The sequence below is a fragment of the Heteronotia binoei genome, chromosome 10, assembly GCF_032191835.1.
Source record: "Heteronotia binoei isolate CCM8104 ecotype False Entrance Well chromosome 10, APGP_CSIRO_Hbin_v1, whole genome shotgun sequence".
NCBI lineage: Eukaryota > Metazoa > Chordata > Lepidosauria > Squamata > Gekkonidae > Heteronotia > Heteronotia binoei.
Window position 1 is genome coordinate 1,280,680 of NC_083232.1, and position 12,990 is coordinate 1,293,669.

At 51.7% G+C, this 12,990-nt stretch overlaps 1 protein-coding gene across 1 annotated transcript; it reads right to left on the reverse strand.

Moving 5' to 3' along the window:
• Window positions 1-713: 713 nt before the first annotated feature.
• Window positions 714-12,058, reverse strand: KRBA1 (KRAB-A domain containing 1). The gene is made up of 5 exons (XM_060248233.1): window positions 11,892-12,058; window positions 10,778-10,939; window positions 5,369-5,533; window positions 2,487-2,720; window positions 714-994 (listed from the first exon to the last, which is right to left on the reverse strand). Exons 1-5 carry the CDS (start codon window positions 11,998-12,000, stop codon window positions 714-716), a joined length of 951 nt encoding a protein of 316 aa, XP_060104216.1. The 5' UTR covers window positions 12,001-12,058.
• Between the last annotated feature and the right edge of the window lie 932 nt (window positions 12,059-12,990).

A 12,990-nucleotide genomic window follows, 5' to 3' on the forward strand; every position in this document is an offset into this window, starting at 1 on the left:
TGGAATGGCCTTGGGTCAGCCATAGTTCTAATAGAGAGCCAGTTTGGTGTAGTGGTTAAGTGTGCGGACTCTTATCTGGGAGAACCGGGTTTGATTCCCCACTCCTCCACTTGCAGCTGCTGGAATGGCCTTGGGTCAGCCATAGTTCTAATAGAGAGCCAGTTTGGTGTAGTAGTTAAGTGCATGGACTCTTATCTGGGAGAACCGGGTTTGATTCCCCACTCCTCCACTTGCACCTGCTGAGATGGCCTTGGGTCAGCCATAGCTCTAATAGAGAGCCAGTTTGGTGTAGTGGTTAAGTGCATGGACTCTTATCTGGGAGAACTGGGTTTGATTCCCGCTCCTCCACTTGCAGCAGCTGGAATGGCCTTGGGACAGCCATAGCTCTGGCAGAGCTGTCCGTGAAAGGACAACTGCTGTGAGAGCCCTCTCAGCCCCACCCAACTCACAGGGTGTCAGTTATGGGGGAGGAAGGGAAAGGAGTTTGTAGGCAGCTCTGAGCCTCTGTCCTTGAAAGGGCAGCTTCTGTGAAAGCCCTCTCAGCCCCACCCACCTCACAGGGTTCCTGGTGTGGGGGGAGAAGGAGATTGTGAGCCGCTCTGAGATTCAGAGTGGAGGGCGGGGTATAAAGCCAACATCTTCACCATCTTCTTCTCCACCCTCTGTCCACCTTCCAGCTGCCAGGCAGGGCTTCCCCCTCTTCCCAGCCTCTCTCACCCGGGGCTGTGGGGCTCAGCCTGGGCCTTGCCCAGATTTCTGCCCCATCTGGCAGATGCGCTCCAGGCAGGATCAGGCCAACTGGTGCATAGATGAGGCTCCTCACCCTCAGGTAAAGGCTGCGGGCGCTGGCCTTCCACACGGTTCTGCTCTGCCTCTCTTCCTGAGGTGCCACCCAAGGAGTCCGGGAGGGGCGTGTCTGAGCCTCTAGGGGGGCCGGCAGCCCTGTCTTTTGGGGAGTCGTGGGGACTGCGGATGACAATGCTGCCCGCCAGAGCTGGAACAAACGACACGCAAAATAGCCTTGTCAAACACAAGAGCAGAATCCTCCCCCGGAGCAAGGCCTGGCTATGGGCAGATGCGTCTCTGCACCCAGGCTTGGCAAAGAGAGGCTCCTGGAGGCATCTGAGTACGTCAAAGAGGTCCTGTTCACAGGCCCATAGCCACGGGGAAGGGGAGGGGGGGAAGGAGGCCGGGCCTCCCCACCAAACCCGCCCCCCCTCATCCTGGTATCTAATTTTTAGTTTAACTTATGAATGTAACTTAATCTATTTTAACTGTTTATAGTAATGATTGTATTTTACTGTATTTTATTGTAACCATGGACTTACCATGCCTTGTTAGCCGCCCTGAGCCTGCCTTTAGCGGGGGAGGGCGGGATACAGAAATAAATGTTATCTGTATTTTTAAGGGGGTTCCTTCATGGAGAGTGTTGAGGCCAGCAATGAAATGGAAGGACATGTTTTTTAAAAAAGATACTGGCTTACTCCTTCTCTACATACAGCTCTACAAGAAGAAGAGAGGAACAGTACTGATGAAGTGGCAGCACGAAACTAATCTACTATTGCAACCAGTTAATTGGATGCTGTATGACTAAATAACAATGAGCTCTGTGGAAATTGAAAATTGCTTCTTACTGCCTATTTCTGTGAAATTTATAAGTAAAAATATGGTAGCCTACATATATCACAGTCAATGTTCCCTCTAAGTTGCAGAGTCTTGTGAGCAAGAATTCTACTTTGTGAGCTACTGGCATTAAAAGTTGTGAGCTACTGACAGGCCTCAGATTCAGCAGGAGCTCACAGGAGTGCAGCTCCTGAACCTTTCTGAGGTTCCCCTTCTTCCTCCCCACCTACCTTGTCCATTAAATAGTAGGTGCAGCTGCATAACAATCCCTGGATTATGAGAGTGGGCAGCCAGCCAGCCGCCAGGGGCTTTGCCACGCCCCCAGCAGCCCTCATTAACCCCTGGAGAAGCCCATGCCACCCTTTCTCCACTTCTTACATGATTTTGGGTGGCGGGTGGCTTGCTGATCTTTTGACTGGGTGGGAGGCGGCCAAGGAGACCCCCAGGGGAGCGAGGCCTGCTTGGGCTGGCTGGATCTCTAGCCAGCCCAAGCAGGCCTCGCTTGCCTGGGGCTCTCCTTTCTTGCATTGGGTTGCTTTTGGCTGGGGGGGGTTATGCTAATGAGCTCCGCCACCTATTTTTCTACAAAACGATCCCTGGGCCTACTGGCATTGAAGTTGTGAGCTACTGCATAAATTAGTGTATTCTGGGGTCATCCTTCCTGAGCTAAGACAAAAACGTGTGAGCTGGAGGCTAAAAATCTGTGAGCTAGCTCATGCTAACTCAGCTTAGAGGGAACACTGGTCACAGTTATGTTTGGTGTTTCCTGTGGTGTCCTCCTGAGCAGACCAGGTGGCTGTCAGAGTCCCTGCTGGTTCCTGTGGCCTGGAGAGATCGTGGAAATGCCGGTTCCTGAGACTCACCCTGGCTGCTGTCCCACCACGCCCCACTGCTCTCGGGGCTCTGCTGGTCCCTCTCGGATTCACTGCAGCTGGAGGAGGTGGAGGAGAGGCTGGGCGTGTTGAGGTAACTTGGCCGCCGGATGGGGACCTCCTTCAGGCAGCTCATCAGTCTGTCCAGAGGAGAACTTTCCGCGCTGCCTTCCACACATCCAGAGACGATCGTGGGAGACCGTGGCAGGTTGTCTTTGGGACCACCTGGAGGAAAGAAAAGGCAGCCCACCCGCCCGCCCAGAAAAGGAGCCGAAGTGAACACAAGGAGCAAATCAGTATTTTCAGGGTGAGAAAAAAATATTTTGGATTCAGGATTCAACCTGTAGGTGCCAGCAGTGAATTCTTTTAAAAGAAATGCAATGGAAGGAGAAATTCTTAAATCCAACATCGGAGCTGTCACTGGGCTGGAGGGTGTGAAGGACTCAGTGTGGAACTGCATGGACCACATGGGGTGGGAACAGCCCCGGAGGTGAGTGTCTCAAGGGCTGTGGCTGCCACACGGCTCTGATGGAACTGGAGCAGGACCTTCCTCATAACTTCCATTCCACATTATCATTCTTCATTCAGTTTTGTCACGAGCACTGGAATCATAGAATCATAGAGTTGGAAGGGACCTCCAGGGTCATCTATAGTCCAGGGGTGGCCAATGGTAGCTCTCCAGATGTTTTTTGCCTACAACTCCCATCAGCCCCAGCCATTGGCCATGCTGGCTGGGGCTGATGGGAGTTGTAGGCAAATAACATCTGGAGAGCTACTGTTGGCCACTCCTGATCTAGTCCAACCCCCTGCACAATGCAGGAAACCCACAAATACCTACCCCAAATTCACAGGATCTTCATCGCTTTCAGTTGGCTATCTAGCCTCTGTTTAAACCTCCAAGGAAGGAGAGCCCACCACCTCCCGAGGAAGCCTGTTCCACTGAGGAATTGCTCTAACAGTCAAGAAGTTCTTCCTAATGTTGAGCCGGAAACTTTTGATTTAATTTCAACCCATTGGTTCTGGTCCTACCTTCCGGGGCCACAGAAAACAATTCCACATCATCCTCTATATAACAGCCCTTCAAGTACCAGAAAAGGGCAACTAGAATGATTAAAGGGCTGGAACACTTTCCCTATGAAGAAAGGTTGAAACGCTTAGGACTCTTTAGCTTGGAGAAACGTTGACTGCGCGATGACATGATAGAGGTTTACAAGATGATGCATGGGATGGAGAAAGTTGAGAAAGAAGTACTTTTCTCCCTTTCCCACAATACAAGAACTCGTGGGCATTCGATGAAATTGCTGAGCAGACAGGTTAAAAAGGATAAAAGGAAGTACTTCTTCACCCAAAGGGTGATTAACATGTGGAATTCACTGCCACAGGAGGTGGTGGCGGCCACAAGCATAGCCACCTTCAAGAGGGGTTTAGATAAAAATATGGAACAGAGGTCCATCAGTGGCTATTAGCTACAGTGTGTGTGTGTGTGTGTGTGTGTGTGTGTGTGTGTATATATATATATATATATATATATATATTATATATATATATATATATAACTAACAAAAAAAAAATTTTTTTGCCACTGTGTGACACAGAGTGTTGGACTGGATGGGCCATTGGCCTGATCTAACATGGCTTCTCTTATGTTCTTAAGATGGTGATCATATCACCACTCAGCTGCCTCCTCTCCAGGCTAAACATCCCCAGCTCCTTCAGCCTTTCCTCATAGCACCATCTTCGCCCTCCTCTGGACCCCTTCCAGCTTGTCTGTATCCTTCTTAAAATATGGTGCCAAAAATTGAACACAATACTCCAGGTGAGGTCTTACCAGAGCAGAGTAAAGCGATACAATCACATCACGTGACCTGGACACTATACTTCTGTTGATACAGCCCAAAACTGCATTTGCCTTTTTAGCCACCGCATCACAGTTGACTCATGTTCAGCGTATGATCCACTAAGACCCCTAGATCCTTTTTGCACATACTACTGCTAAGACAAGTCTCCCCCATCCTGTAACCATGCATGGGATTATTCCTACCGAAATGCAGAACTTTACATTTATCCCTGTTAAAATTCATTTTATTGGTATTAGCCCAGTTTTCCAGCCTGTCAAGGTCATCCTGTATCCTGTTTCTGTCTTCTACTGTATTTGCAACCCCTCCCAATTTAGTATCGTAATTCACAGTAGTATATTGGTTCTGAAGACCTGAAGGCCTTCACAACCTGTAAATCCCACTTCCTTCTTTCTTTCAGTATTTAACGAGAGACCATGAGGGAGAGGGAGGGAAATTCTTATGAAATGACCTGAAATGTTAAGCTGTAATGAGAAGTCTGGGCTCCAACAGCACGAGACCCCAAACACACAGCTGCCACTGGAAACGGCAATGGTATGTTTCTTCCACACACCCCCTGCAACGTTCAGCACAACTTATTTTGTGTCGTGACAGGACATCACCGTCCATTTCTCTGCCTTTACTAGAGAGAGCCAATAAAATGGAGCAGGGTGGAGCAACACACAACCAGATGACACTGCATTCAGGTGAGTTGCTCTGAACGTGGGAGGGGCAACAGAAACATGTCAGCTGTTTATGATGGCTACTGCATGTTTCAAGCCACATGTTGATGCAGCCCTGTGTGAGCACCACAGCTCAACCCAGGGGGGGCCCTGAAATGAGTTGTGCCCCCAACCCCTTTGGTTCCTCCTGTCCGGAAAGACCCATCTGAACAGGCTCCAAGGAGCACCCCTCTCTCGTCGGATGTCCACATGTCCCATGGCTGAAAAGCGCCAGTGTGGTAGAACAGTTCAAATGTTGTGGTGGGGAGGGCTTGGGTTCAGGTCCCTGGGTGGAGGGGTCATGCCAAGTACCTACCTCCTGCCCACCGTTGCCGGGATTCGGCATCTGCTCTCCTCAGCTTCTGGGTACAGAAGAAGCTGGTTGCTGTGAAACAGTTTGGCAGTGAATTCCCACTCATGGGGATTTCTTTCAAGCAGTTCTCCAAGCTTTGAAGGGGAGGGACGCCTGGGGGGTTGGTTCCTGTGGGGGGGGGGAACAGCAGTTATATCAAGGGCAGCCAAAGATGAGGGCCCCAGCCAGACTCTTGGGGCTGTTATTAAAAAAAAATGTCCACAAGATTAAACATTCTGCTCTTTAAGTTAATTGTGTAAAACTGTAAACTTTGTATTGGGTTCTAAGAACGTCAGAAGAACCCTGCTGGGTCAGACCAAAAGTCCCTCTAGTCCAATATCCAGTTTCACACAGTGGCCATTCAGTTCCTCTGGAGGGCCAACAACAGGGCAGAGAGGCTGATACTGTCATAAAAATTTCAGAAGAGTCCTGCTGGATCAGACCAGTGGTCCATCAATTCCACCATCCTGTCTCACACAGTGGCCAACCAGGTCCTCTGGAGGGCCAACAACAGGGCAGAGAGACTGAGGCCTTCCCCTGAGAAGAACATCGGAAGAGCCCTGCTGGGTCAGACCAATGAGGGTCCATCCAGTCCAGCCTTCTGTCTCACACAAGGGCCAGCCAGTTCCTCTGCAGGGCCAACAACAGGCCAGAGAGGCCAAAGCGTTCCCCTGAGGAGAACATCAGAAAAGCCCTGCTGGATCAGACCAGTGAGGATCCATCTAGTCCACCCTCCTGTCTCACACAGTGGCCAGCCAGTTCTTCTGGAGGGCCAACAACAGGGCAGAGAGGCCAAGGCCTTCCCCTGAGAAGATCACTAGAAGAACTCTGCTGGGTCAGACCAGAGAGGGTCTATCTAGTCCAGCCTCCTCTCTCACACAGTGGCCAGCCAGTTCCTCTGGAGGGTCAATTACAGGGCAGAGAGGCTGAGGCCTTCTCCTGAGAAGAACATCAGAAGAGCCCTGCTGGGTCAGACCAGTGAGGGTCCATCTAGTCCAGCCTCCTGTCTCACACAGAGGCCAACCAATTCCTCTGGAGGGTCAACAACAGGGCAGAGAGGCTGAGGCTTCCCTTGATGTTGTCCCCTGGCCCTGGGATGCAGGTTTAGTGTCTCTGAATGCGGAGGTCCCCCTCAGTCACCATGGCAGGTAGCCACTGATAGAGCCAAATCTTCCCAATTCCTTTTTAAAGCTGCTTATTCCTGTGGCCATCACTATATCCTCTGGCACTCCTGTGGATCATTATATTTGGAAATCCCCCATTTTTAAAGCCCTCTTATGTGTTTTGTGGGGTGGGGTAGGGAGATGATCAACTTGAAGCCCCCACCACCCCGTCAGCTGGCTTGGAGAAGGTGTTTCACTCTTTAAATCACTTTGCCAAGCCAAGCCATCCAGCGACTTGGAGAATGCATTTAAAATTAAAGTGGCTTTCTTTCCACCTCTTCCTCCTCCTTCCCTCCCTCCCTCCCTTCTTGTCTTGTGGCTCTCAAACATCTGACATTTAATTTATGCGGCTCACATGTTAAGCTAGTTTGGCCACCACTGTCCCAGAAGAAAGGCAAAATAAAAATGCGACAAACGCACGCACGCACACACAGCCCAGCCCCAGCGTTCTGGCACCAACACAATTTCTCAGTGAAAGAAACATTTCAGAATCTGCTGACTGGAGCTCACCTTCCTGCTTCTTCGGCCACTTCCCTGCCTCCGGGGTCCACCTGTGCAGCTGGTCTGAGGAGCCGCTGAGGGAGGAGCTGAGGGCCGGCGAAGGAGGCTGGCTGCGTGCATTTGAGGGGAGGTCCTTCAGACGCCTCTCCAGGCCATGCAGGGGGGGGCCACTCCGGCTGAGTCCTGTGGGAACAAGGGGGACAGAGATTTATTTTTATTTATTTATTTATTACTTTACATTTATATCCCGCCCTCTCCGCAAGCGGACTCAGGGCGGCTCACAACATCATAAAAACAATGGGCCAAGCTGCTTTTGTCTACCTTAGGAGTGGCCAACAGTAGCTCTCCAGATGTTTTTTGCTTACAACTCCCATCAGCCCCAGCCAGCATGGCCAATGGCTGGGGCTAATGGGAGTTGTAAGCAAAATACATCTGGAGAGCTACCGTTGGCCACTCCTGGTCTACCTCACAGACCAGTTCTGGGGTGGGCTTCATTTGCAAAAAAAAAACAACAGCTGAGGAAACAGACTCCTCTCAGTAGAAACCGGGTATAAAATAATATACAGGGTAGGAGACAATGGGCTGAGGCAACTTTCCCCCCCTCTTCTTACAGACTAGAACTCCAGGGCATCCAGTGAAGCTGAAGGGCGCGAGGTTTGGGATGGACAAAAGGACAAAATCCTTTTCACGGAGACTGATTAGAATATGGAATTTGCTGCCACAGGATGTCGTGATGGCTGCAGGGATAAACAATTTAAAAAGGCGATTTGACAGATCTGTGGAGGTTAAGTCGATAGATGGCTCTAGCCATGGTGACTGAGGAGAACTTCCACCTTCAGAGGCAGTCAACCTTTGAACACCAGTGCCAGGAGACAAACTGAGGAAAGCCTCACTGCCCTCTTGTTGACAGTCCAGAGGAACTGGTTGGCCACTGTGTGAGACAGGAGGCTGGACTAGATGGACCCTCCCTGGTCTGATCCAGCAGGGCTCTTCTGGCGTTCTTCTCAGGGGAAGGCCTTGGCCTCTCTGCCCTGTTGCTGATCCTCCAGAGGAACTGGCTGGCCCCTGTGTGAGGCAGGAGGCTGGACTAGATGGACCCTCCCTGGTCTGATCCAGCAGGGCTCTTCTGATGCTCTTCTCAGGGGAAGGCCTTGGCCTCTCTGCCCTGTTGCTGATCCTCCAGAGGAACTGGCTGGCCACTGTGTGAGACAGGAGGCTGGACTAGATGGACCCTCCCTGGTCTGACCTAGCAGGGCTCTTCTGATGCTCTTCCCAGGGGAAGGCCTTGGCCTCTCTGCCCTGATGCTGATCCTCCAGAGGAACTGGCTGGCCACTGGGTGAGACAGGAGGCTGGACTAGATGGACCCTCCCTGGTCTGATCCAGCAGGGCTCTTCTGATGTTCTTCTCAGGGGAAGGCCTCGGCCTCTCTGCCCTGTTGTTGGCCCTCCAGAGGAACTGGGTGGCCACTGTGTGAGGAAGGAGGCTGGACTAGATGGACCCTCCGTGGTCTGACCCAGCAGGGCTCTCCTTATGTTCTTCTCAAGGGAAGGCCTCGGCCTCTCTGCCCTGCTGTTGGCCCTCCAAGAAGAACTGGCTGGCCCCTGTGGGAGACAGGAGGCTGGACTAGATGAACCCTCACTGTTCTGATCCAGCAGGGCTCTTCTGGTGTTCTTCTCAGGGGAAGGCCTCAGTCTCTCTGCCCTGTTGTTGGCCCTCCAGAGGAACAGGCTGGCCACTGTGTGAGACAGGAGGCTGGACTAGATGGACCCCCACTGGTCTGATCCAGCAGGGCTCTTCTGGCGTTCTTCTCAGGGGAAGGCCTCGGCCTCTCTGCCCTGTTTTTGGCCCTGCAGAGGAACTGGTTGGCCCCTGTGTGGGACAGGAGGCTGGACTAGATGGACCCTCCCTGGTCTGACCCAGCAGGGCTCTTCTGAGGTTCCTCTCAGGGGAAGGCCTCGGCCTCTCTGCCCTGTTGTTGAACCTCAGAAGAGCCCTGTGGATCAGACCAGGGAGGGTCCATCTAGTCTAGCCTCCTGTCTCACACAGGGACCAGCCAGTTCCTCTGGAGGGCCAACAACAGGGCAGAGAGGCCGAGATCCAGCACGTCAGCATTGGAAGCTAGCTGGGGATATTAACGCAGTGGGCACATTTTGCACTCATAAGCACTGAGTTTTACACTGGTAGAAATGATGCATTTTAATGGGAAAAACAGCACTGTCCCAAAACCAGCCTTTGCAGTCGCCGGAACTGCCAAGAAAGCCAGAGTCTGATTGGGGATTGGCTCTCTCCAGCACTTTGCAAGTGCCAAAGAGCAAGAGCCTTCTCAGTTGCGGCCCCAATACTTTGGAACTCCGTCCCAGAAGCCATCAGGGCCCTGCGTGATTCATTGCAGTTCCGCAGGGCCTGCAAGACTGAACTGTTTTGGATGAAGAAGAAGATGAAGATATTGAATTTATATCCTACCCTCCACTCCGAAGAGTCTCAGAGTGGCTCACCATCTCCTTTACCTTCCTCCACCATAACAGACACCCTGTGAGGTGGGTGGGGCTGAGAGGGCTCTCCCAGCAGCTGCCCTTTCAAGGACAATCTCTGCCAGAGCTCTGGCTGACCCAAGGCCATTCCAGCAGCTGCAAGTGGAGGAGTGGGGAATCAAACCCTGTCCTCCCAGATTAGAGTCCGCGCACTTAACCACTACACCAAACTGGCTCTTTATTAGAGCTATGGCTGACCCAAGGCCATTCCAGCAGCTGCAAGTGGAGGAGTGGGGAATCAAACCCAGTTCTCCCAGATTAGAGTCCGCACACTTCACCACTACACCAAACTGGCTCTTTATTAGAGCTCTGGCTGACCCAAGGCCATTCCAGCAGCTGCGAGTGGAGTAGTGGGGAATCAAACCCAGTTCTCCCAGATTAGAGTCCGCGCACTTAACCACTACACCAAACTGGCTCTCTATTAGAGCTCTGGCTGACCCAAGGCCATTCCAGCAGCTGCAAGTGGAGGAGTGGGGAATCAAATCCTGTTCTCCCAGATAAGAGTCCGCACACTTAACCACTACACCAAACTGGCTCTCTATTAGAGCTATGGCTGACCCAAGGCCATCTCAGCAGGTGCAAGTGGAGGAGTGGGGAATCAAACCCGGTTCTCCAGATAAGAGTCCACACACTTAACCACTACACCAAACTGGCTCTCTATTAGAGCTATGGCTCACCCAAGGCCATCTCAGCAGGTGCAAGTGGAGGAGTGGGGAATCAAACCCGGTTCTCCCAGATAAGAGTCCGCGCACTTAACCACTACACCAAACTGGATGGCATATGACATCTAATGGGAGAGGGCTGCCACCACATCTGGATCTATCATGCTTCAGGATTAGCTGCCTAGGATCTGTGCGCGTGAGAAAGAAAATGTTACATGATTCGCCTGAAGTAGCATCATTGTCATTTACCCGTTTGTTCATTGTTTTACTGTTTTAATATTGCTTTTGTCTACTGTCTATTTTATGCTGCTGACTGCCTTGAGTCTGTATAGAATGGGCGGGATATAAAGATAACGTAAATAAATTTTTAAAAAGCTGCCCCCAAGGGAGTGGCTCTCCCCCCATGCCGCACTCCCCAAGCCTCAGTGCAACCCTCAATCTTCACAGCAGTATTTTCACCGTGCAGAAGCCAGTGGTGCATGCGGGAACCCCTGGTTCTGCCAGCTGGAGCTCACCTTCCTCCTTCCTGGGCCACTTCCCTGCCTCCGGGGTCCACCTGTGGAGCCCATCTGAAGAGCTGCTGAGGGCCGGCGAAGGGGGCTGGCTGCGCACGGTTGGGGGGAGCTCCCGCAGGCACCTCTCCAGGCCTTGCAGGGGGGGGCCGTTCTGGCTGAGTCCTGCAGGAACAAGGGGGGCAGAGAGGGCCAGGCTGCCTCTGCCTTCCATCCACTTCACACGGCACAAACAGGTCGCACAATTCCAAGCTGTGAGGGGTCTGTCTTGCCACTCTACAGTGAGTTGGCATAAGCTCACCATCCTCTGCAACTCCAACCTGTGCAGCTGGCCCCCAATACTGGGGAATGTGTGGAGCCTGGGTGACACGAGTTCAAATCCCCACTTCTACTGGGTTGCCACCCTCCAGGTGGTGGCTAGAGATCTGCTGGGATTAACACTGATTTCTAGACAAGGTAGCCGGCTCCAGGTTGACTCAACCTTCCATCCTTCCGAGGATGGTAAAATGAGTCCCCAGCTTGCTGGGGGGAAAGTGTAGATGACTGGGGAAGGCAATGACAAACCACCCCGTAAAAAGTCTGCCGTGAAAACGTGAAAGCAACGTCACCTCAGAGTCGGAAACGACTGGTGCTTGCAAAGGGGACCTTTCCTTTTAAGAGCCCTGTGGCGCAGAGTGTTAAAGCTGCACTACTGCAGTCCTAAGCTCTGCTCATGACCTGAGTTCGATCCCCGGTGGAAGCTGGGTTTTCAGGTAGCCGGCCCAAGGTTGACTCAGCCTTCCATCTTCCCGAGGTTGGTAAAATGAGTCCCCAGCTTGCTGGGGGGAAAGTGTAGATGACTGGGGAAGGCAATGGCAAACCACCCCGTAAAAAGTCTGCCGTGAAAACGTTGAGAAAGCAATGTCAACCCAGAGTCGGAAACGGCTGGTGCTTGCACAGGGGACCTTCCCTTTTCCTTCCAGACAAGAGAGGTCAGTCCCCCTGGGGAAAATGGCCACTGTGGAAGGCAGACTCCACGACATTACACCCCACTGATGCTCTCCCCTCCCCAAACCCTGCCTTCTTCTAGGTCAGATTCAGGAGAAGGCAGCTTCCTGTGTTCTCGTGACTCTCTCACCTTCCTCCTTTCGTGCCCACTTCCCCGGCTCCGGAGTCCATCTGGGGCGTCTGTCCGGGGAGCTGCTGATGGAAGAGCTGATGGCTGGCGAAGCCGGCTGGCTGCACATGCTGAGAGGAAGTTCCTTCGAGTGCCTCTCAAGGCCTTGCAAGCGGAAGCCAAGTCCTAGGGAAGGCGGTGCACGAATCAGCAGGTGCACAAACAATTCTTAGACAGGTTTCTGCCCGTCACAAGCTGAGTCAGAGTTCATCCAGAGCTACCCTTAAAGAGTATTCACAACTCTGCAGCTGGACTGCTGGTTGGGGATTTCTATTGGGAACATGCAACTCCAATGCTGCAGCAATTACATTTGGTTATCAATCTACTCCCAAGCCAAATTCAAGGCATTGGTTTTGGCCTTTAAAGACCTATGTGGTGTAAGACCAGGATATCTGAAGGACCTTCTCCGCCCAGATGCTCCTGCCCGGGAACTGAGATTGCAGAGAGGGGCTCTCCTGAATGCCCCACCAACCAAAGAAGCTCATCCGGTGGGTACAGGAGACAGGATCTTTTCAGTGGCAGCCCCATGATTCTAGAACTGCCTCCCAGGGAATGTGTATCTGGCCCCTTCATTTTGAATCTTTAAGAGGCAGTTTTATTTAAGACTGCATTTGAATAAAGCAGTCCTAAACTGTGATTCTTTTTAAATTTTGTTTTTTGTGTTTTAGGTACTTTATTTTCTGTATTTTTTTATATTGTAAGTCACTGTGAGTCCATTAATAACAACCATGAAACTCCTTACACTGAATCAGACCTTTCGTCCATCAAAGTCAGTTAAGACTTCTGATAAGGTTCCATGTACTACTCTTGTTGACCAGTTGGTAAAATGTGGTTTGGATTCTGTTATTGTTAGATGGATCTGTAACTGGTTAGTAGATCACACCCAAAGCGTGCTGATTAACAGTTCCTCATCCTCTTGAAGAGGAGTGACAAGTAGAGTGCCTGAAGGATCTGTCCTGGGGCCTGTTTTGTTCTCCTAGAATCATAGAGTTGGAAGGTACCTCCAGGGTCATCTAGTCCAACCCCCTGCACAATGGAAACTCACAAACACCTCCCCCTA

Coding starts and splice junctions, on each gene's coding strand:
- KRBA1 (XM_060248233.1), bottom strand. CDS start 12,000: ATGTGCAGCCAGCCGGCTTCGCCAGCCATCAGCTCTTCCATCAGCAGC. Junction 10,940..11,891: donor GTGGGCACGAAAGGAGGAAG/GTGAGAGAGTCA, acceptor TTGTTCCTGCAG/GACTCAGCCAGAACGGCCCC. Junction 2,721..5,368: donor CCGGCAACGGTGGGCAGGAG/GTAGGTACTTGG, acceptor TCTTTCCTCCAG/GTGGTCCCAAAGACAACCTG.